Here is a 24,252-nt window from a genome sequence, read left to right as displayed (position 1 = left end):
TTATACTTCAGTTGAGAACATTTATGAAAAGCACAAATGTACACTCCTGGAAATGGAAAAAAGAACACATTGACACCGGTGTGCCAGACCCACCATACTTGCTCCGGACACTGCGAGAGGGCTGTACAAGCAATGATCACACGCACGGCACAGCGGACACACCAGGAACCGCGGTGTTGGCCGTCGAATGGCGCTAGCTGCGCAGCATTTGTGCACCGCCGCCGTCAGTGTCAGCCAGTTTGCCGTGGCATACGGAGCTCCATCGCAGTCTTTAACACTGGTAGCATGCCGCGACAGCGTGGACGTGAACCGTATGTGCAGTTGACGGACTTTGAGCGAGGGCGTATAGTGGGCATGCGGGAGGCCGGGTGGACGTACCGCCGAATTGCTCAACACGTGGGGCGTGAGGTCTCCACAGTACATCGATGTTGTCGCCAGTGGTCGGCGGAAGGTGCACTTGCCCGTCGACCTGGGACCGGACCGCAGCGACGCACGGATGCACGCCAAGACCGTAGGATCCTACGCAGTGCCGTAGGGGACCGCACCGCCACTTCCCAGCAAATTAGGGACACTGTTGCTCCTGGGGTATCGGCGAGGACCATTCGCAACCGTCTCCATGAAGCTGGGCTACGGTCCCGCACACCGTTAGGCCGTCTTCCGCTCACGCCCCAACATCGTGCAGCCCGCCTCCAGTGGTGTCGCGACAGGCGTGAATGGAGGGACGAATGGAGACGTGTCGTCTTCAGCGATGAGAGTCGCTTCTGCCTTGGTGCCAATGATGGTCGTATGCGTGTTTGGCGCCGTGCAGGTGAGCGCCACAATCAGGACTGCATACGACCGAGGCACACAGGGCCAACACCCGGCACCATGATGTGGGGAGCGATCTCCTACACTGGCCGTACACCACTGGTGATCGTCGAGGGGACACTGAATAGTGCACGGTACATCCAAACCGTCATCGAACCCATCGTTCTACCATTCCTAGACCGGCAAGGGAACTTGCTGTTCCAACAGGACAATGCACGTCCGCATGTATCCCGTGCCACCCAACGTGCTCTAGAAGGTGTAAGTCAACTACCCTGGCCAGCAAGATCTCCTGATCTGTCCCCCATTGAGCATGTTTGGGACTGGATGAAGCGTCGTCTCACGCGGTCTGCACGTCCAGCACGAACGCTGGTCCAACTGAGGCGCCAGGTGGAAATGGCATGGCAAGCCGTTCCACAGGACTACATCCAGCATCTCTACGATCGTCTCCATGGGAGAATAGCAGCCTGCATTGCTGCGAAAGGTGGATATACACTGTACTAGTGCCGACATTGTGCATGCTCTGTTGCCTGTGTCTATGTGCCTGTGGTTCTGTCAGTGTGATCATGTGATGTATCTGACCCCAGGAATGTGTCAATAAAGTTTCCCCTTCCTGGGACAAAGAATTCACGGTGTTCTTATTTCAATTTCCAGGAGTGTAGTTTGATATTGGAATAATACTGTACTTATAGCTAAGTGTAACGTTGTTAAAGATGGTGTCTGTGATGAAACTAACCCTGCATTCCGGCCCTGATGTCCATGGAAGCGGACTGCTTACTGAGTCAGTCTCTGCCAATGATGTACTTCGGATTCTAAAAAAAAGCAGGTGCTGACAAGTGCGAGTATTACCGAATCATCAGTTTAATAATTCATGACTCCAAACTATTGATACGAATTTTTTCAGCAATTACATTCATTACAGGAATAGAAAAATTGGTAGAAGTTGACCTAGGGGAAGATCAGTTTAGGTTCCGGAGAAATGTAGCAACGCTCTGGGTAAAGCTTTTGACAATGTTGACTGGAATAATATCTTTGAAATTCTGAACGTAGCAGGGATAAAATACATTGAATGAAATGTTATCTAGAACATATCCAGATATCAGACTGCAGTTATGAGTCGAAGGATATGAAAGTGAATCAGTAGTTCAGAAAGGAGTAAGAGAGAGTTGTAGCCTATCCTCGATGCTATTCAATCTGTGAATTCGGAACGGAGTAACGGAAACCAACTAGAGATCTGTAAATGGAATCAAGATTCAGGAAAAAAATGGGGTCTGCCGACGATATTGTAGTCTTGTCAGATACGGAAAGGACTTAATTATTTGAACGAAATGGATACTGTCTGGAAAAGAGGTTACGAGATGAACACAAAGTAAGTAATGCAAGGGTAATTGACTGTTGTCGAAATACGTCTGATCAAGCTGAAGGGATCAGATTAGGAAATATGACGCTAAAGGTAGTAGACGAGTAGCTGTTTGGGTGGCAACAAAACTGACAGCCCAATTAGAGAGGATATAGAAAACACTGGAAATACAAAAAAGGAGGTTCCGAGAAAAAGAAATTGGTTAACACTGAAAGTAAATTTAAGTGTTAGGAACTCTTTTACGTAGGTACGTGTCTGGAGCGTAGCCTTGTACGTAAGTGAATCGCGAATGATAAACAAAACAGAAACTTTCAAAATGTGATGCTGAAGATATGTGGATCGGATAATTAACTGGAAGGTGTTGTTGTTGTTGTTGTTGTCTTCTTCAGTCCTGAGACTGGTTTGTTGCAGCTCTCCATGCTACTCTATCCTGTGCAAGCTTCTTCATCTCACAGTACTTACTGCAACCTGCATCGTTCTGAATATGCTTAGTGTATTCATCTCTTGGTCTCCCTCTACGATTTTTACCCTACACGCTGCCCTCCAATGCTAAATTTATGATCCATTGATGCCTCAGAACATGTCCTACCAACCGGTCCCTTCTTCTTGTCAAGTTGTGCCACAAACTCCTCCCCATTTCTGTTCAATACCTCCTCATTAGTTATGTGATCTACCCATCTAGTCTTCAGCATTCTTCTGTAGCACCACATTTCGAAAGCTTCTATTCTCTTCTTGTTCAAACTATTTATCGTCCATGTTTCACTTCCATACAAGGCCGTCAGTAGTTCTAATGGAATGTTGTCTACTCCCGGGGCCTTGTTTCGACTCCCTACAAATACTTTCAGAAACGACTTCCTAACACTAAAATCTATACTCGATGTTAACAAATTTCTCTTCTTCAGAAACGCTTTCCTTGCCATTGCCAGTCTACATTTGATATCCTCTCTACTTCGATCATCATCAGTTATTTTGCTCCCCAAATAGCAAAACTCCTTTACTACTTTAAGTGTCTCATTTCCTAATCTAACTCCCTCAGCATCACCTGCCTTAATTCGACTACATTCCATTATCTTCGTTTTGATTTTGTTGATGTTCATCTTATATCCTCCTTTCAAGACACTGCCCACTCCGTTCAACTGCTCTTCCAAGTCACTTGCTGTCTCTGACAGAATTACAAAGGTTTTTATTTCTTCTCCATGGATTTTAATACCGACTCCCAATTCTTCTTTTGTTTCATTCACTGCTTGCTCAATATACAAATTGAATAACATCGGGGAGAGGCTTCAACCCTGTCTCACTCCCTTCCCAACCACTGCTTCCCTTTCATGTACCTCGGCTCATATAACTGCCATTTGGTTTCTGTACAAATTGTAAATAGCCTTTCGCTCCCTGTATTTTACCCCTGCCACCTTCAGAATTTGAAACAGAGTATTCCAGTCAACATTGTCAAAAGCTTTCTCTAAGTCTACAAATGCTAGAAACGTAGGTTTGCCTTTCCTTAATATTTCTTCTAAGGTAAGTCGTAAGGTCAGTATTGCCTCACGTGTTCCAATATTTCTACGGAATCCAAACTGATCTTTCCCGAGGTCGGCTTCTACCAGTTTTTCCATTCGTCTGTAAGGAATTCGCGTTAGTATTTTGCGGCTGTGAATTATTAAACTGATAGTTCGGTAATTTTCACATCTGTCAAAACCTGCTTTCTTTGGGATTGGAATTATTATATTCTTCTTGAAGTCTGAGGGTATTTCGCTTGTCTCATACATCCTGCTCACCAGATGGTAGAGTTTTGTCAGGACTGGCTCTCCCAAGGCCGTCAGTAGTTCTAATAGAATGTTGTCTACTCCCGGGGCCTTGTTTCGACTCAGGTCTTTCAGTACTCTGTCAAACTCTTCACGCAGTATCGTATCTCCCATTTCATCTTCATCTACATCCTGTGTCATTTCCATAATATTCTCCTCACGTACATCGCCCTTGTATAGACCCCTATATACTCCTTCCACCTTTCTGCTTTCCCTTCTTTGCTTAGAACTGGGTTTCCATCTGAACGCTTGATATTCATACAAGTGGTTCTCTTTTCTCCAAAGGTCTCTTTAATTTTCCTGTAGGCAGTATCTATCTTACCCCTAGTGAGATACGCCTTTACATCCTTACATGTGCCCTCTAGCCATTCCTGCTTAGCGATTTTGCACTTCCTGTCGATCTCATTTTTGAGACGTTTGTATTCCTTTTTGCCTACTTCATTTTCTGCATTTTTATATTTTCTCCTTTCATCAATTACATTCAATATTCCTTCTGTTACCCAAGGATTTCTACTAGTCCTCGTCTTTTTACCTACTTGATCCTTTGCTGCCTTCACTACTTCATTCTTCAGAGCTACCCATTCTTCTTCTACTGTATTTCTTTCCCCCATTCATGTCAGTTGTTCCCTTATGCTCTCCCTGAAATTCTGTACAACCTCTGGTTCTTTCAGTTTATTCAGGTCCCATCTCCTTAAATTCCCACCTTTTTGCAGTTTCTTCAGTTGTAATCTACAGTTCATAACCAATAGATTGTGGTCAGAGTCCACATCTGCCCCTGGAATTTAAAACCTGGCTCCTAAATCTCTGTCTTACCATTATATTATCTATCTGATACCTTTTAGTATCTCCAGGGTTCTTCCATGTATACAACCTTCTTTCATGATTCTTGAACCAAATGTTAGCTATGATTAATTTATGCTCTGTGCAAAATTCTACCAGACGGCTTCCTCTTTCATTTCTTAGCCCCAATCCATATTCACCTACTATGTTTCCTTCTCTCCCTTTTCCTACTCACGAATTCCAGTCACCCATGACTATTAAATTTTCGTCTCCCTTCACTACCTGAATAATTTCTTTTATCTCATTATACATTTCATCCATTTCTTCATCATCTGCAGAGCTAGTTGGCATATAAACTTGTACTGCTGTAGTAGGCGTAGGCTTTGTGTCTATCTTGGAAACAATAATGCGTTCACTATGCTGTTTGTAGTAGCTTACCCGCACTCCTATTTTTTTATTCATTATTAAACCTACTCCTGCATTACCCATCTTTGATTTTGTATTTATAACCCTGTATTCACCTGACCGAAAGTCTTGTTCCTCCTGCCACCGAACTTCACTAATTCCCACTGTATCTAACTCTAACCTATCCATTTCCCTTTTTAAATTTTCTAACCTACCTGCCGAGATACGATACTCGTGAAGAGTTTGACAGAGTACTGAAAGACCTGAGTCGAAACAAGGCCCCGGGAGTAGACAACATTCCTTTGGAACTACTGACGGCCTTGAGAGAGCCAGTCCTGACAAAACTCTACCATCTGGTGAGCAAGATGTATGAGACAGGTGAAATACCCTCAGACTTCAAGAAGAATATAATAATTCCAATCCCAAAGAAAGCAGGTTTTGACAGATGTGAAAATTACCGAACTATCAGTTTAATAAGTCACAGCCGCAAAATACTAACGCGAATTCTTTACAGACGAATGGAAAAAATGGTAGAAGCCGACCTCCGCGAAGATCAGTTTGGATTCCGTAGAAATGTTGGAACACGTGAGGCAATACTAACCCTACGACTTATCTTAGAAGAAAGATTAAGGAAAGGCAAACCTACATTTATAGCATCTGTAGACTTAGAAAAAGCTTTTGACAATGTTGACTGGAATACTCTCTTTCAAATTCTAAAGGTGACAGGGGTAAAATACAGGGAGCGAAAGGCTATTTACAATTTGTACAGAAACCAGATGGCAGTTATAGGAGTCGAGGGGCATGAAAGGGAAGCAGCGGTTGGGAAGGGAGTGAGAGAGGGTTGTAGCCTGTCCCCGATGTTATTCAATCTGTATATTGAGCAAGCTGTAAAGGAAACAAAAGAAAAATTGGGAGTCGGTATTAAAATCCATGGAGAAGAAACAAAAACGTTGAGGTTTGCCGATGACATTGTACTTTTTTCAGAGACAGCAAAGGACTTGGAAGAGCAGTTGAACGGAGTGGGCAATGTCTTGAAAGGAGGATATAATATGAACATCAACAAAAGCAAAACGAGGAAAATGGAATGTAGTCGAATTAAGTCAGGTGATGCTGAGGGAATTAGATTAGGAAATGAGACTCTTAAAGTAGTACAGGATTTTTGCTATTTGGGGAGCAAAATAACTGATGATGGTCGAAGTAGAGAGGATATCAAATGTAGACTGGCAATGTCAAGGAAAGTGTTTCTGAAGAAGAGAAATTTGTTAACATCGAGTATAGATTTAAGTGTCAGGAAGTCGATTCTGAAAGCATTTGTGTGGAGTTTAGCCACGTATGGAAGTGAAACATGGACGATAAATAGTTTGGACAAGAAGAGAATAGAAGCTTTCCAAATGTGGTGTTACAGAAGAATGCTGCAGAATAGATGGGTAGATCACATAACTAATGAGGAGGTATTGAACAGAATTGGGGAGGAGAGGAGTTTGTGGCACAAATTAACTAGAAGAAGGGATCGGTTGGTAGGACATGTTCTGAGGCATCAAGGGATCACAAATTTAGCGTTGGAGGGCAGCGTGGAGGGTAAAAATCGTAGAGGGAGACCAAGATATGAATACACTAAGCAGATTCAGAAGGATGTAGGTTGGAGTAAGTACTGGGAGATGAAGAAGCTTGCACAGGATAGAGTAGCATGGAGAGCTGCATCAAACCACACTTAGGACTGAAGACAACAACAAACAACAACAACCTACCTGCCCGATTAATGGACATGACATTCCACGCTCCGATCTGTAGAACGCCAGTTTTCTTTCTCCTGATAACGACGTCTTCTTGAGTAGTCCCCGCCCGGAGATCCGAATGGGGGACTATCATTTAATCATACAGTAAAGCTGCATGCCCTCGGGAAAAATTACGGCTGTAGTTTCCCCTTGCTTTTAGCCGTTCGCAGTACAAGCACAGCAAGGCCGTTTTGGTTAATGTTACAAGGCCAGATCAGTCAATCATCCAGATTGTTGCCCCTGCAACTACTGAAAAGGCTGCTCTTCTTCAGGAACCACACGTTTATCTGGCCTCTCATTAGATACCCCTTCGTTGTGGTTGCACCTACGGTACGGCCATCGGTATCGCTGAGGCACGCAAGCCTCCCTACCAACGGCAAGGTCTATGATTCATGGGGGAGGGGGGGGGGGGGGGTGGAAGGTACTAACTCGAAATGGGAAGAAAATAAATATGTGGCACAACTTGACTAAATGAAGGGGTGGGTTGACGTCCAAGTAATTCGTGGCACCAAAGAATTGTCAATTTGGTACTGAGGAGATGCGTGCGAAATATATACTGTACAGGGAGAGCAAGGTTTGACTACAGCAATAACGTTAGAGGTCACACTTGACTAGCAGAATCGCGCATGTGTACCAATATAATAAGAACAAAAATTTACTGGAAAACATCGCCACTGTGCTGTATGCGAGAAATAGTACCCATGCATCAGCAGTGGTCGTATTTCACGATTAATTAACGCGTATCGTGACACAGTAACACTGCTGCGAGTTGCCGTCGCATCGTTATGATTTATGAACGCTACTTACCGTCCAGTCAACTGGGGTGACGACGCGAAGTCTTTCCGTGAGCATAAGTGAATCGATTACCCTCAGTATCTCACTGTAACAGAAAACATATATATGAATATGAGATAGCGTTTTGCTTAAGGTTACAAGAATATTACAGCAGTTATAAAAAATTACTACAACCAGTCACAATTTCGTCGAATGATTGTTTTGATATCTGCAATGAGCACCGTTCATAAAGTATTTCTTAGCAAATCAACGATTGCGTGCGACAGTTCTACAAATCTGAGAAACAGTATCCCTTTGAGGGGGGGGGGGGGGGGGGCAGCAATGTGTATGCCTGGGGGCTTTCAGACAGAATTTTCTTTAGTTCTTTTTACTCTTTCTTTTCTTTCATTAATGCAATCTATGTTACATAACATACGTAAATATGCACAAAATATTGTACATGTGTATTTTTTGTCATATGACTGTTATGCAAAGAGGAATCAATGATGTAAAAAGAAAGACAGCACGATTGATCACAAGCTTGTTTGGTCTACGAAAGAACGTCATGGAAATACTGAAAAATCTAAACAGGCAGGAAGTAACCTGGGATGGACTCCTTACAAAAAGTTAAAAACAGCAGTACTAAGTAATGAGTCTGGAAAAATACTACACCTCGCTAGGTATCTCTGCCGTAGGAACTGTGAACTGAAGACTATTTTATAGCGCGCACAATGGCATTTAAGCAGTTATTTTTCTCGCGCTCTATCTGACGACCACAACAGGAATAAACCGTTGTGTTGTTGTGCTCTTCAGTCCGAAGACTGGTTTGAGGCTTTTTTTTATCTGCTTACTGTATTCATCTTTTGACCTCCCTCTACGGTTTTTACCCCACACATTTCGCTCCAGTGCTAAATTTCGTGATCTCTTGTCTCAGAATGTGTCCTATCGACCGATCCCTTCTTCCATTCAGGTTGTACCACAGACTTCGTGTCTCCGCAATTCTGTAAAGTACCACCTCATTAGTCACGTGATGTATCCATCTAATCTTCAGTATTCTTTCGAATCTCCACGTTTCAAAAGCTTCTATTCTCTTCCTATCTAAACAGTTTGTCGTCCACATTTTACTTCCATACACGGCTACACTACAAAAAAATATCTTCAGGAAAGACTTCCTAGCACTTAAGTCTATATTTGTACGTTAACAAATTTCTCTTCTTCAGAAATGCTTTTTCTGTCATTGTCAGTTGACACTTTGATCCATCATCAGTTATTTTTCTGCCAAAGTAGCGAAACTCATATACTGATTTAAATATCTCGTTTCGTAATCTAATTTCCTCAGCATCACCTGATTTAATTCGACTGCATTCCGTAATACTTGTTTCACTTTTGTTGGAATTCGTTTTGAATCCTCCTTTCGGTACACCGTGCATACCGTTCAACTGTCTCTGACAGAATCACAGTGTCATCGGAAAACCTCAAAGTTTGTATTTCTTCTCCCTGAACTTTAATTCCTAGTCCAAATTTTTGTTTGGTTTCCTTTACCGCTTGCTCAACATACCGATTGAATAATATTGGGGGTAGGCTACAACTATGTCTCACTCCCTTCTCAACCACTGCTTCCCTTTCATGCCTCTCGACTTTTACAACAGCCGTCCTGTTTCTGTACAAGTTGTAAATAACGTTTCGCTCCCTGATTGTACACCTGCTACCTTCAGAAGTTCAAAGAGAGTATTCCGGCCAACATTATCACAAGTTTTCTCTAAGTCTACAAATGCTAGAAAAGTAGGTTTGATTTTCGATCAACTAGCTTCTGAGATACGTCGTAGGGTCACTATTGCCTGACGTTTTCCTACATTTCTCCGAAACTCAAACTGATCTTCCAGGACCTTGGTTTCTACCAGATTTTCCATTCTCCTGCAAAAAATTCGTGTTAGTATTTTGCCACCATGACTTATTAAACCATAGTATGATAATTTTTATACCTGTCAGCAACTGCTTTCTTTTCGATTGGAATTATTACATTCTTCTTGATGTTCGAGGTTATTTCGCCTGCCTCATAGATCTTGTGCACCACATGGGAAAGTCTACTACCGGAGTCTCGTGTCGACTTAGGTCTTTCAATGATTTGTCAAATTCTTCTCGTCGTAGTATTTGATATACTGAGAAGTTCCGTCTGTAACGCATCTGACAGTGGTTTTCAGAATATTGATATAGATCTCATAACCCCATCTCCAAAAGGCAGTATACATTTATTATTCATCTTTACATGTGTAAAATGAAAAGAAAGTCTTTTTCTACAATGAAACAGAGTACATACTGTGATCTTACTTGTGATGTTTACTTATGAAAAAAAAAGCCACGATCGCAAAATATCATTTACTTAAAATGACCGGTTTCGGCACCTACAGCAGGCCATGTTCAGGTTCACTGCACAATTTGCTGGAGCTGGCGACGTTCTGAGCAGCTGCGTGTTGTTATGGCGATAACTGCTCAAGTTATCGCCTTGGCAACACGCGACTGCTCAACACGTCGCAATCTCCAGTAACTAGTGCAATCAATCTGACGATGGCCTACTGTAGCTGCCGAAACCGGCCATTTTAAGTAAATGATATTTTGCGATCGTGACTGTTTCTTCATAAGTAAATAGCCTTCTTCTGTGTTTTTCCTTTCACCAAGCACATGTTTTTCTTATTTCATTCTTTTAAATTTCTTTTGTTTTCTTTTTTTTGTTTGGGAGAAGGGGAGGGGGGGGGGGAGAGAGAATCATCAGTCTTGTGATGGTTTGATGCAGCCCGCTACGAATTCCTCTCGGAACTTACAACCAATCTCCTCAATTATTTGTTGACTGTATTCGAATCTTTGTCATCCACTAGTTTTTACCCTCTACGGATCCCTCTAGTACCATGAAAGTTTTTCCTAGATGTCTGAACACATGTCCTCTCACGCTGAGCCGTCTTCTTATCTATGTTTCCCACGTGTAACTCTTCTTTCAGATTCTGTAGAGAACCACCTCATTCATTGTATTATCAGTACACATGACTTTCAAAATTCTCCTATAGCACCACATCTCAAACGCTTCGATTTTGCTATTTTCCGATTTTCCCACAGTCCATGATTTACTTAGATACAATGCTGAGCTCCAATGTACATTTTCAGAAACTTCTTACTGAAATTAATGACGATGTTTGATACCAGCAGACTTCTTGGATTACCGTCTAGTTTGTTCTTTATGTCCTCCTTACTTCATCCTTCGCGTGTTACTTTGTTTAGAAGGTAGCAGAATTACTTCATTTGCTCTACTCCTTGGTCACCAATTTTGATGTTAAATTTATTGTTGCTCTTAAATCTGCTTCTCTTCGTTACTTTCATTTTTCTTCGGTTTACTATCAATCAATATTCCGCGCTCAGGAGACTGCTCATTATATTCAGTATGCCCTGTAATTCTTCCACGTTTCGACTGAGAAGAGGATGTCATCAGAAAATCTTATAACATAATTATCTTTTCAGCCTTTTTTATCCCACTAGCGAAACTTTTTTAAAATCCGTAATTGATTCTGCGACGTCTAGATTGAACAGTACCGGTGAAAGACTATATCCCTGTCTTACGCCCTTTTTAACCCGAGCACTTCTTTCCTGATCTCCCCTGTCCAGATTCTATTCTCTCATAACTACTACATTTTCATCCTATTCCATATATTTTACTCTTTTGAAAATTATCGCAGATATTATCTCTTTTTCAACATCTTTAACAGGTTGCTTGCAGAAACTCGCCACTGTTATTTTCATCCTTATTCATTAGGATGACAAACAGGAACCGTTCCCATTACCTTCGTAATAGTTACGTTACCAGAACTCTGTTCTCTTTCAGTTTCACTCCCCTACATCTTATCAGTTTTATCTAATGCTAGTCAACTCTCTCTCGTCAGATTTTTCAAAATATTCAAACTTTTAAGTTCTTCTTCACTTCAAGATTTAGGCAGTGGGCCTATTCCGATTTTACATATTCAAGACAATTTTTTTTCTCGACCTTCCAATGTGTCTTTTTTTCCTAAGGGCTTGTGCTTGTTTACAATGACTGGAATTCTGACCAGTTCAACGTATTTAAGATATTGCCTCCATTTCTATCTTCTTCCACTTTATTGTTTTAAGTATTACTGTTTCTTCTCGTATGTTGTCTTTTTCTGTAAGCTTTCATGTCTTTATTTTTTTTTCAGTTCAAGATTCACAACGATGGTGCAGGCTACTGCTTTGTAAAACTTTAATTTGGTGTCTTTTTGCGTCTCATTCTTCAATGTTTTACACGTAGTTTCACATACCTGCTGAAGTTTATTGATTTTGTTCTGTACATCATTATCGTTATTTAAGCTGATATCGCATCCTACACATTACAAATGGGGACTTGTTCCGGCGCCTTGTCTTCAGTAAAATTTTTTGTTGAATTGGTCGTTTTCTGTACTGAGAGATAGCTGTAATTTTAGTGGCGGTTATTTTCAGATTCTTAGTTCATATAATCTACACAGGGAACGTTGTAAATTTGATTCCTTTTTGTGTATTAAGACTGCATCATCTGCGTACAGTATAGCGTTCATATGATAGCTTCTTTTTAGTTGTATATTTTCATATATTTGATTCGTCCATTTTCTTATAAGATCCTCAATACAGATGATAAAAAGTGTCGGTGTAAAGCTACATCCTTTCCTGACGCCGTGATTTATTATTATCTCTTCCGTTTTTGAACCGCTTGTGTTTACGATTATCTTGGAAACTTCATACAAGTTTCTGATTGCCTGTACTAGACGTATGGGATATCCTATTTGATCTGCTATTGTCTATAGACTGTTTCTAATGACCGAGTCAAAAGTTTCCTAGAAGTCAATTAAAAGCAACCTGTGTGCCTAGATAGTCATCGCGTTGTTTTTGTAGAATATTTCAATACTGAAAATAATATCGTTCTGGGAGCGTCCCTTCCTAAAATCACTCCAGTTACGGATAACATAATTGGTAGCAGGTCTTAGGCTGTGAAGAGGCAACCGCTCCCAATGGACTTACCTGGAGACAGGCTAACGCCCTGTTCAGGGGAGAAAATATAACACTTCCAAGTAACAAACAGCTTAAGTGTGGGTCTGTTTAGGACCTAATTTTTCATTAGGTGAGCTTAGAATATTACAAAGAAGCTTAGAATATTACAAAGAAGAGCTATTTTTTCTTACCCTTTTTCTACGGTCTCGTTTCCCATGTGTGAAAATTGTTCCATTAATTTTTTGCGTAAGTCTCCTTAGTTTTATTTCGTGAGAAAAAGAATGTTCACTTGCGTTCTTGTGCTATGAGCAGGCTGAAAATATCCGTAACTTCCTGCAGATTTTATACTCCTAATTAGCGCACACAGTCTGACAGTGCACGCGGCGTTACGTACATGCTCTCCGGTCGGACAGTAGCTGTTGTTCTGTGCTGTAGTCAATGCGTCCGTTATTACCGCTGTCAGTTTCGACCCCGAAGGAGCGAATGGTTACCCACACGTTGTAACACTAAGATTACATCCTGGCGACTTTTCAGTAGCTTCTGCGTCGAATAGAGCCTCGCCACTTGTTGACGAATATAACTGATCCGTAATAATGTCGAGGATTTGATTTACATTACCTTGTATGGAGAGCGAACGTGGTGAGATGTTTGTGATGATACAAGGGTGACTGGGTTATTAGTTCAATATTATTGTTTCCTGTGAGCATTCTTTACTTGAACAGTCTAGTCTTTGTGTTTTGTTAATCTGCGTTGCTAAAGTTGATGTTTTGACCTCTGTGAGGATCATTCCATGTTACTTTATGGTAAGGGGAAATATTTCTCTAAAAACACCGACAGCATGAGCTCAATTGTGATGACCCAGAAATCGGATTAGATACTGTGCGGCAACTGTGCAACACAGTTTAAATCGAGGGAGCAGTTTATCTGGATCTTCATGGTGCACTTAGACAGGTGAAGTGCCTCATCACACTCCCTTTGATCTCACCCGTACAAGTCTCAGTTACGACACTGATCAAATTAACTAATTACGCCTACACACATATCAGAACTGAGGGAGTTTGGTGCAGTCCATGAAGATGAGAATCCAAATAGGTGGATAGGAAGTTCAAATGAAACTGTATGCCAGCAGAGAACTTTTGAAGTCTCAAACATCTGTGACGTATATATGCAGACTGAAGTGATGAATGGAAATTTATACCAAGGCTGGGATTCGAACTGGGTCTCTTTCTCACTAGGCAGATGCGCTAACCACTACACCACCCTAGCACAGTTTCTTTGCACAACTCCACGGACTACCCTAGCAAGCCTCCCTTCTCAATCCAGGTTCCCATTCAAGTGTGCTTTCATCTTTCTTCGACTGATTCTCAGTCCATATTCTGTACTCATTAAATTGTTCATTCCATTCAGCGTATTATGTAATTCTTGTTCACTTTCACTCGGGATAGCAATGTCATCAGCGAATCGTATAATTGATATCCTTTCACCTTGAATTTTGATTCCACTCCAGAACCTTTTTTTTATTTCCATCATTGCTTCTTCGTACAGACTGAACGATAGGGGGGAAAGACTACATTCCTGTCTTACACCCTTTTTAAACCGAGAACATCGTTCTTCGTCCTTCACTCGTATTATTCTCTAAAAAATGGTTCAAATGGCACTGAGCACTACGGGACTTAACAGCTTAGGTCATCAGTCCCCTAGAACTTAGAACTACTTAAACCTAACTAACCTAAGGACATCACACACATCCATGCCCGAGGCAGGATTCGAACCTGCGACCGCAGCAGCCGCGCGGTTCCGGACTGCGCGCCTAGAACCGCTAGACCACCGCGGCCGGCTATTATTCTTCTCTCTTGGCTCTTGTACGTATTGTGTATTACTCGTCTCTCCGTATAGCTTACCCCTATTTTCCTCAGAATTTCTAACATCTTGCACCATGTTGAGTTGTCGAACCTTGTTTCCAGGTCGACAAATCCTATGAAGATGTCTTGATTTTTCTTTACTCTTGCTTCCATTATGAACCGCAACGTCAGCACTGCCTCTTGGTGCCTTTACCTTTCCTAAGGCCAAATTGATTGTCATCTACCACAACTTCAATTTTCTTTTTTAATTTTTCTGTATGTCATTGTTGTCAGCAGTTTGGATGGATGGATTGTTAAGCTGATTGGATGATAATTCTCGCACTTGTCGTCTCCTACAGTCTTCGGAATTGTATGGATGATATCTTTCAGAAAATCAGATGATATATCGCCAGACTCGTACATTCTACACACAGACGTGAACAGTCGTTTGGTTGCCACTTCCTACGAAAATTTGAGAAATGCTGAATGGAATGTTATCTATTCTTTCTGATGGTATGTTATCTATCCCTTCTTAAGTCTTCCAAAGCTCTTTTAAATTTCGATTCTAATACTGGATCCCCTGTCTCTTTCTTATCGACTCTTGTTTCTTCTTCTATCACATCAGACAAGTCTTCCCCTAGTAGATATCTTCAACGTACTCTTGCCACGTAGCCGCTCTTTCCTCTGCATCTAACAGTGGAATTCCTATTGCACTACTGTTACAAAATATTAGTCACTCTCTTAGCGCACTGGTCTCTTCGAAGAGCTGTATATGGAGAAAACTGGTATCTGGCAATCACGTGAACGTCGACCATACACTGAAGTCCTGTAAGTGAGGCCGTGTGTATTTGCCAGTCGGTTGTGTAGAGTGAAAACGGTGACGTGTATCAACGTGGAGATGTGACGGAATAGCAGAAGGGAACTATCGAAATTGGACGTGCGAATGACTACACAGTTAATGAAGTTTCCCGTTGTGTTGATGTATGAAAATATCTTATCTGGCGGATTTACATAGAAAGGTGTACCGCTCGCCACATAACATAGCTTAAAAATAGTGGTGGTAAAAAGATCCTCATCTATACCTCTTGTCAGTGACTATCAGTTGCAAACAGACGTATTCAATGGGCCAAAGGAGTTGCAGGAATTGGACGGTAGCTGAGTGGTAGGCGGGTAATGTCATCTGATGTCCGGAGGGGAAAGAGCGCCTGGTCTCCGGCACGAATCCGCCCGGCGATTTGTGTCGAGGCCCGACGAACCGGCCAGTCTGTGGATGGTTTTTAGGCGGTTTTCCATCTGCCTCGGTGAATGCGGGCTGGTTCCCATTACTCTACCACGCAAACATAGGGGTTACACTCGTCTTGTGTGAGACGTTCCGTGGGGGGGGGGGGGGGGGGGGAGGGGGGTCCACCGGGGGCCGAACCGCACTATAACCCTGGGCTCGGTGTGGGGCGGCGGAGGGGTGAAGTGGATAGCGGTAGTCGTCGTGGGGTTGTGGACCACTGAGGCTGCAGCGGGGATGAAGCCTCTCCATCGTTTCTAGGTCCCCAGTTAACATACAATACAATACATACAATGTCATCTGATGAGTCGTGTCTTGCCCCCTCTTAAATTATTGTGTAAGACGCCAAAGCATTGACAGTTCAATTAGGTGTTCAACTCATAGTGTGTCGGAGCGTGTAGTTCAAGCCAGATGATGTTCTGTGGGTGTTTCTCGCATCATGATTTGGGTCCAAAGATTTAGGTTACTGTAGACGTGAACCAGGATGCTTATGCCACCACTCTCAGTGACCAAGTGTTGCTCTTCTATATTTTCATGTAGGCAGTCCGAAGGTTTACAGGGCTGCACGTCACCGGTGGACACTCAGGGGCGCTACTAAGCCTCGGAAGGTCCGCCAAATCACTCGATCTTAATTCCTAGAAAATGTCTATGACTGTTTGGAAATGCAAGTGAAATGTAGCCATTGACATCCCCCAAATTTGTGCCTCTACACGATTTTTAACGTCAGTGAGTGGCTTCAGATGGATATAATATAGCTGAAGAAACTTGTGGGCTCATTCGTCACTGAGTGGAGACCATTGGCTAGAGCTTGAGGTGACTAATTTTTGTGCGGTGTGTTTCGATGAGAGATTGGAAGACCAAGGAAACCATGACAACAATTTCCTTTGTGACTGGATTATCGAATTTCCCACTACTTCGAAGAAGAACGGGGAGGAGAGTGATGAAGCAGCAGCAGTGAGGCTGGCACGCGCGGACTCACTCGACGTTGCGGCCGGTGGTGTTGGGGTAGTACATGGAGAGCCGGAGGCGGCGGTCGGGCGCGATGATGAGCACGGCGCGCACGCTGACCGGGTCGCCCTCCGCGGTGCGCTCAGACTCGTCCAGCATGTCCAGCGCCACGGCCAGCTGGCGCGTCTCGTCCGCGATGATGGGGTACGGGAACTCCGCCGGCAGGTTGCGCGCGAACGACCGGATGTCCTGTGGGCGGAAACAGGCGTCAGTCCTCTGCACGAAATCCACCACAGCCACCATCACCACCACCACCACCACCACCACCATCACCACTTCCGCCTCCATCGCAGGCAGCACCACCTGCTCTGAATGGACTCACTTTGTGTAGGACAGGAGTACTTACACACAGAATATTTCTAGATCGCAAAGTGCTTATTATTCCCTATGACGCTCTTCGGTCATAATCGTCATCACATCTAATAAAGCAACTGGAAACATATGAGAAGCAATACCTTGTGAGCTAGTTAACAAAACGGTAAGCGCAGAACATCGTAACTCAGTGAATATTTACCAAAATAACGCCTGAAGCTTAGATACAATGTATGTCAACAACTGTACTGTGCGTTGCAGAGGTAAGTGACGGTTGAACATTACACACAATAACTTTATATGATAAAATAACGCAAAAGTACTTTATTGTTGTTGTGGTCTTCAGTCAGAAGATTGGTTTGAAGCAGCTGTCTATGCTGTGCAAGCACTGTCATCTCTACATAAGTGCTGCAACTTATCTACATTTGAGCCTGCTTGCTGTGTTGAAGCCTCCCTCCTCCCCCCCCCCCTCCTCCTTCCGCCCCCGCCCCCACCCGGATCCCTACATACTTCCATCCATTACCAAATTAATCCCTGATGCTTCAGGATATGTCCTATGAACTGATCGCCTCTTTTAATTAACTTTTGTCATAAATACTTTTTCTTCATAACTCGGTTCAGCGCCACCTCATCAGTTATCCAATCAAAGTGATTAAAAAAGCAACAAACTCGCTCTCCAAGCATCAAGTGCGTTTACATAATACTGCTCTTTGCTCAGTTTCAACTGTAAAATACCGGGTGATTATAATTAAAGTGCACGGAGGTCCAGTGTAGACTGTAATTATCGTATGGCAGCGAAACTTGGTAGGTATGCTAATGCGTTAATGCGGAACCGATTTACGCTGGAAAATATTAGTTCCAATTTTGGCTACCCGGTTCAAAACTGGCGCTGTAAACCATCTCGTCGACGTCTCCGGTGTCCATATTGAACAAACTGTGTAAGTTGCTGTTGATAAGAAAATCAACATTATGATGTAGTTGTTTGACGTTTTGTGACGACGTCCCGTTCCTAATCCACTGCATGTGGAAAAAAAATATATGTACTTTTTATCATTTACAGCGCCAGAGTTTCACTTGGTTGTCCAATCGGAACTAACTTTTTCGCAGCGAAAATCGTTCCCACATTAATGCATTATAATATCTACAAAGTTTCGCTGTCATACGTTAATTACAGCCACACTATAGTAGTTGCGCCTAATTATATGTACCTGGTACAAAAGTATGAAATATAACAGATACTATCAGACACAGAAAGGAAAGACGGAAGGAAAGTAATAAACACATATATTTTTTTTGTTACCACTATATTAAAAATCTGTGTGTAAGTTCACATGTCACAAAACGAAACAATGCCTTCAGGTTAAATGGAAGTAAATCAAATAAACCCTACACGATCGCTTCATTTTTTCCTTTCGGCATCTATCTAATATACACTATGTGACCAAAGTATCCGGACACCTGGCTGAAAATGACTTACAAGTTCATGGCGCCCTCCATCGGTAATGCCAGAATTCAATATGGTGTTGGCCCACCCTCAGCCTTGATGACAGCTTCCACTCTCGCAGGCATGATTTCAATCAGGTGCTGGAAGGTTCCTTGGGAAACGGCAGCCCATTCTTCACGGAGTGCTGTATTGAGGAGAGGTATCCTCACACGAAGTCGGCGTTCCAAAACATCCCAAAGGTGTTCTGTAGGAGCCGGCCGCGTGGCCGTGCGGTTCTAGGCGCTTCAGTCTGGAACCGCGTGACTGTTACGGTCGCAGGTTCGAATCCTGCCTCGGGCATGGATGTGTGTGATGTCCTTAGGTTAGTTAGGTTTAAGTAATTCTAAGTTCTAGGGGAATGATGACCACAGATGTTAAGTCCCATAGTGCTCAGAGCCATTTGAACCATTTGTTCCGCAGGATTCAGGTCAGGACTCTGAGCAGGCCTGTCCATTACAGCGATGTTATTGTCGTCTAACCATTCCGTCAAAGGCAGTGAATTATGAACAGGTGCTCGATCGTGTTGAAAGATGCAATCGCCATCCACGAATTGCTCTTCAACAGTGGGAAGCAAGAAGGTGCTTAAAACATCAATGTAGGACTGTGCTGCGATAGTACAACGCGAAATAACAGTGGATGCAAGTCCCCTCCATGAAGAAAACGACTACACCATAACGCCACCGCCTCCGAATTTTACCGTTGGCACTACACACGCTGGCAGATGACATTCACCGGGCATTCGCCATACCCACACCCTGCCGTCAGATCATCACACTGCGGACCGTGATTCGCCACTCCACTCGTTTTTCCACTATTCAGTCGTTCAATGTTCACGCTCCTTAGACTAATCGAGGCGTCGTTTGGCATTTACCGGCGTGATGTGTGGCTTATGAGCAACCGCTCGACCATGAAATCCAAGTTTTCTCACCTCCCGCCTAACTGTCACATTACTTGCAGTGGATCCTGATGCAGTTTGGAATTCCTGTGTGATGGTCTGGATAGATGTTACCCTATTACACTTTACGACCCTCTACAAATGTCGGCGGTCTCTGTCAGTCAACAGACGAGATCGGCCTGTACGCTTTTGTGCAGTAAGTGCCCCTTCACGTTTCCACTTCACTATTACATCGGAAACAGTGGACCTAGGGATATTTAGGAGTGTGAAAATCTCGCGTACAGACGTATGACACAAGTGACACCCAATCACCTGACCACATTCAAAGTCCACGAGTTCCGCGGAGCTCCCCATTCTGCTCTCTCACGATGTCTAATGACTACTGAGGTCGCTGATATGGAGTACCTGGCAGTAGGTGGCAGCACAATGCACCTAATATGAAAAACGTAAGTTTTGGGGGTGTCCGGGTACTTTTGATCACGTTGGGTACATACATACATACATTCATAAATGGTATATATAGTGTATATTATACTTTTGCACACTCTGGCTCGAAGATGCTGTACACATTGATCCGTATTGATCATGGGAATGATGTAGACACATATGTGTAGAAAATTTATACACAGTAAAAATCGCATCAGTTTATCCAGCTGTCTATTATCCTATCGTCTCGGCTGGATATCCATAATCTGAGGTACTACCATTGTGCTTGTAAGATAGTCCCTGGTTAATAGGAAGAATGGATTGGTTGCAGTGGATACTAGAACTCATCGTAGTGTGTTGCATTTCAGGGAGCACACTGATGACAAGTTACGCAGTTAGCAACAATGGGTAGCTGAATATCGGAATGCAGAGTAAGGGCTCCAGCTACAATATTACCCCATGCGCTTGTTCCATATTACCATGGGCTTTATAATTTGCGTTCACCTAATAATGAGTAGGAAAAGGTTCGCTATTAATACAGTTGCGGCCATCTAAGCCTAAATTATGTGCACATATCCTAATAGGGCAGATATTTGTTTCAACTGCGATTTTTCGCAATTTCGAGCATTGCGTACGTCATAGCCATAGCATAGCGTGAAGACTCCTGTAACATTTCTAGTTCTAATTATCATCCTTCCTCGAAGAAGGCCAGAAGAGATCAAACACTAATTCACTTTTCGTCAAGGATTGATGACTGTGTCGACCTTTCGTGTAGGAGCTGTAGGCATGGAGGAATTTAGACAACTTACAGAAAACGCCGTGAAGAAGTTGAATTGGAAGGCGAAGATCCAGGATCCAGTTTTTTCGTAAACAAGGGAATAATTTACACCGAGCTGTGTAGGCGAAATATTAGCAGGGCAACATTGCCAAAGTTAATGGAGTGCCCAGTGACTAGGTAGCGACAGGGTACACAATACGTGCTTTCTCAAGCATCTGATGCAACAACGAGCGATAGCGAAGGCCTCCATTTTGTGAAGTTAGCGTCTACGGATCAGTTTTACTGAAGAACCATCCCGCTCAGGTTTCCTAAGATACAAACAACAGACAACATCATCGAGGAATGTTACACAAGAGAGCACTAATTTTATCGTAACACACAGCGCTACAGCACTGCGATTAACACGGACGCGCTGAAACCGATGCATCATTCCGGAAGACAGATGTCATGTAATAGTGCCGCCTATTTTTGGTTAAAAGTCTGAATGGGAGAAAAAAGACTCCGTTGAAAATACACAATCGATTTTTGTCCAAATTTTTATAGCCAAGCGAAGAGTGGGAAGCGGATAAATGGAAAAATTGATTAGCGCGAGGTCTAGTTCTCCAAAAATATTTTGTTGCTTGAAAGTAAGAAGGGTAAATAAGGAAAACTTAATTACTGATTTGAGGGGAAAATACGCTATGGATTTTTGTCTGAATTTTCGTAGCCAAACAAAGAGCGGAAAATGAACAAATGAGGTATCAAACTGACCAACGTGAGGTGTAGTTTTGCAAAAAAGATTTTATTGTTTGAAGGTAATCATGATTATTGAAAAAATTGATTGATTTGAGGGAAAATTGAAATTATTTCACTAACATCTGCTGCTAGCTATGTATATGAAGTGTCAAAGAACGCATAAAAAATTAAATTGGTTTCATATTTTACTGTCAATAAAAAGTGGTTCTCTAACCTGTTTTATTTTTTACATTTAGACATATCATTCATATTTTTAGACAAATCATTTCACAACACATTTCACTGTTTTTCCGGTTTTTTCTGTCTTCCTTTTCCGTGGCAAAGAAGTTGTGAGAGCATGCAAGGTCCAACAGACACTCCCACACAACGTTGTCACCCAAATTGTCAATTTGAAAGAATTTGTGTAGTAGTTTGAAGACATGTTTCGTGTAGCGTGTTCAAGCTCTCCTGTGCTTGGGAGGTAAACAAATTGAGATATTCATATTTTTAGGGCAAGTGATAAATTCAAAATCAAGTTCAGTCCCTCACAACTCTCACTAATCTCCTCTCCGAAGTGGGGGAAAAAAAATGAAACGTGCTTATGACGTATTTGGCCGGGAGTCCTCTATTGGGGCGCTTGGCCGCCTGATAAAAGTTTTTTATCTGACGCCACCTCGGCGACTTGCGCCTCGATGAAGATGATGAAAGGATTATGAGGGCAATAGACAGACACACACATAAACAAACAAAAATACACACACACCCCGAGCGAAGGAAAGCGCCGACACGACCAACAACCGAACCTGAGGCTTCGATATCGAGAGTCAGCAAAGCGAACCGCAAGACCACAGTCTGCTCATCCTGGAGTAGAAATGTAAAACAATTAGAAGAAAGTACATCTTGAGATATGTATCATTTAGTTACAAAATGCGCCGTTTGTTTTTCGGCCACATACGTCTGTTAGTCGCAGTGTACGATGAGTTACACTCCCCTGTACTGTTGACTGAGGCCTCGAATTCGCAGTTACATACTCGTTTTCTGAGGACTAAGTCTCGTTTAAATTCTGTGGCACGCACTGTGTAAATGTTTGTTTCACCCAACCGAACAGTTCCTCATAAACTGCGCCCGTACTCAGTGAGATGTGGTCACTGGGAAAAACAAATCTGGTGTTCTGTGGGTCATATCTGTTAATCTGGTAGGTAGGTTAAAGAATTTAAAAAGAGAAATGGATGAGTAGAAGTTAGGCTGGTGAAGTGCAGTGACAGGAAGAACAGGACTTCTTGTTAGTTGAGTAAGAGGCTATCAACACAAAATCAAATAGCTAAATCCTATTCACTTCGATGTGAAATAAACGAATGTGATGTTTAAAATGTTTACTTAGCTCTTATCCTCTTGAAAATATTAGGAATGTATTTTATAATAGATGGAAATTTTGAAATGATGGTTATTTTTTTGTTGTTGAAAATAAAGGCTATCAACACTGAGTTTGCCATATTTAGTTTCTTGAGGAGACGCTGTGTTTGCATAAATAATGTCCTTTTTCTGTTCTTCTTCCTCAGTAATTTTCTGTGTTTGCAGAAAATTTAAATAAGCGATCAAGCGCAAACCTTTATTTATCTTCTTGGCTGCAAAAGATATTCAGAACGAAAATTTTCTGGAGAAAATTTATTTTGTTTACATTTCAGATTAATTCAAATTTTAGATCCCACGTAAATGTATTAAGAGCGTGGATAACTTTTGCTATGTATGTGGTGAAGTGACATGAACTGACTCCACTAATAAAGACGGTATATTACGATTTCTTCGAATTTAAATCATAAACTGTTTACAGATGGGACATTTAATAGGATCATTGAAGGGAAAAAGAAAGCAGCAGTGGAAGTCTTCGAAAATGTTGTTCACAATTTCTTTGGGAATCAAAGATCTGAAAACGAAGATCCAGCCGCTTATGAACTTCTACGGCCATACCAAGAGCTAGGTTGTAATATGTTGCTCAAGATCCACTTTTTGGACTCACATCTCGACATGTGGAGAGTGCTTCCCCAAGACATTGGAGCAATGGAAAGAAGGTATCAGGGAAAGGGCAACTCATCTGTGCTGCAGATTATTGTTGGAATGTCGTAAGAGATTTCCCAGAAGTAGATTACAAATAAAAACGGAAAATCAGAAACGCTCAAATGAATAATTAAATAGGTAAGAGACCAAAATGAGAATTTCCATATATATCTTCGAACTAAGAGCTAAAAAAAGTTTCTGGAGTGATTGTTTTTCGACATAAGTTTACTTGGAATTGACTATTTTTCTGTGAAGGATAGAGACACCTGTAACTTTGGGTTAGCCACTATAGAAGCATAGTGAACGCATTATCTTAGCCAAGACAGACGCGAAACGCCGATCACAGAAGTAGGATTTTATATGCCTACTAGCTCTGCACATGATAAAGGGATGGAAAGAAAGTTTGATGAGATAAAAGAAATTACTCAGATTGATAAGTGAATGAAAATTTAATTGTGATGGGGGAACGGAATTCGATAATAGGAAAATAGTGGGATAACATGGACTATAGGAAAGAAATTAAGAAGGAAGTCATGTTGCATAATGTGGCTCAGAGCACAATTTAATCATTCCTGATAGATCACAATTTATTTATTCCTAACAGTTTAAGAAACAGTAAAGAAGGTTTTGGGGTGGAAGAGATTTGGAGACACCACTGATTATTTAACCCCAAGACAGAGATTTAAAAAAAACTGGTTTTTCAGCTGGAAAACGTTTCCTTGGTCTCTGACCATAATTTATTCAT

The 24,252-nt window shown here is 42.2% G+C and overlaps 1 protein-coding gene and 1 long non-coding RNA gene across 3 annotated transcripts in view; one reads left to right on the top strand and one right to left on the bottom strand.

Moving 5' to 3' along the window:
- LOC126484197 (uncharacterized) overlaps positions 1–24,252 on the top strand; it is a 641,002-nt gene that overhangs the window by 385,847 nt on the left and 230,903 nt on the right. The window lies entirely within an intron of this gene.
- Positions 1–24,252, bottom strand: part of LOC126484196 (peroxiredoxin-6-like) — a 145,568-nt gene that overhangs the window by 5,701 nt on the left and 115,615 nt on the right. Inside the window, exons 3-4 of the mRNA XM_050107610.1 lie at positions 16,816–17,033; positions 7,731–7,803 (exon numbers count right to left, since the gene is read on the bottom strand). Coding sequence (XP_049963567.1) covers positions 7,731–7,803; positions 16,816–17,033 — 291 coding nt within the window. The remainder of the gene's footprint in view (positions 1–7,730; positions 7,804–16,815; positions 17,034–24,252) is intronic.

Source organism: Schistocerca serialis, chromosome 6 (assembly GCF_023864345.2).
Source record: "Schistocerca serialis cubense isolate TAMUIC-IGC-003099 chromosome 6, iqSchSeri2.2, whole genome shotgun sequence".
Lineage (NCBI taxonomy): Eukaryota > Metazoa > Arthropoda > Insecta > Orthoptera > Acrididae > Schistocerca > Schistocerca serialis.
The sequence above is the reverse complement of the archived record's forward strand: the minus strand, read 5'-3'. Positions and strand labels throughout refer to the sequence as shown.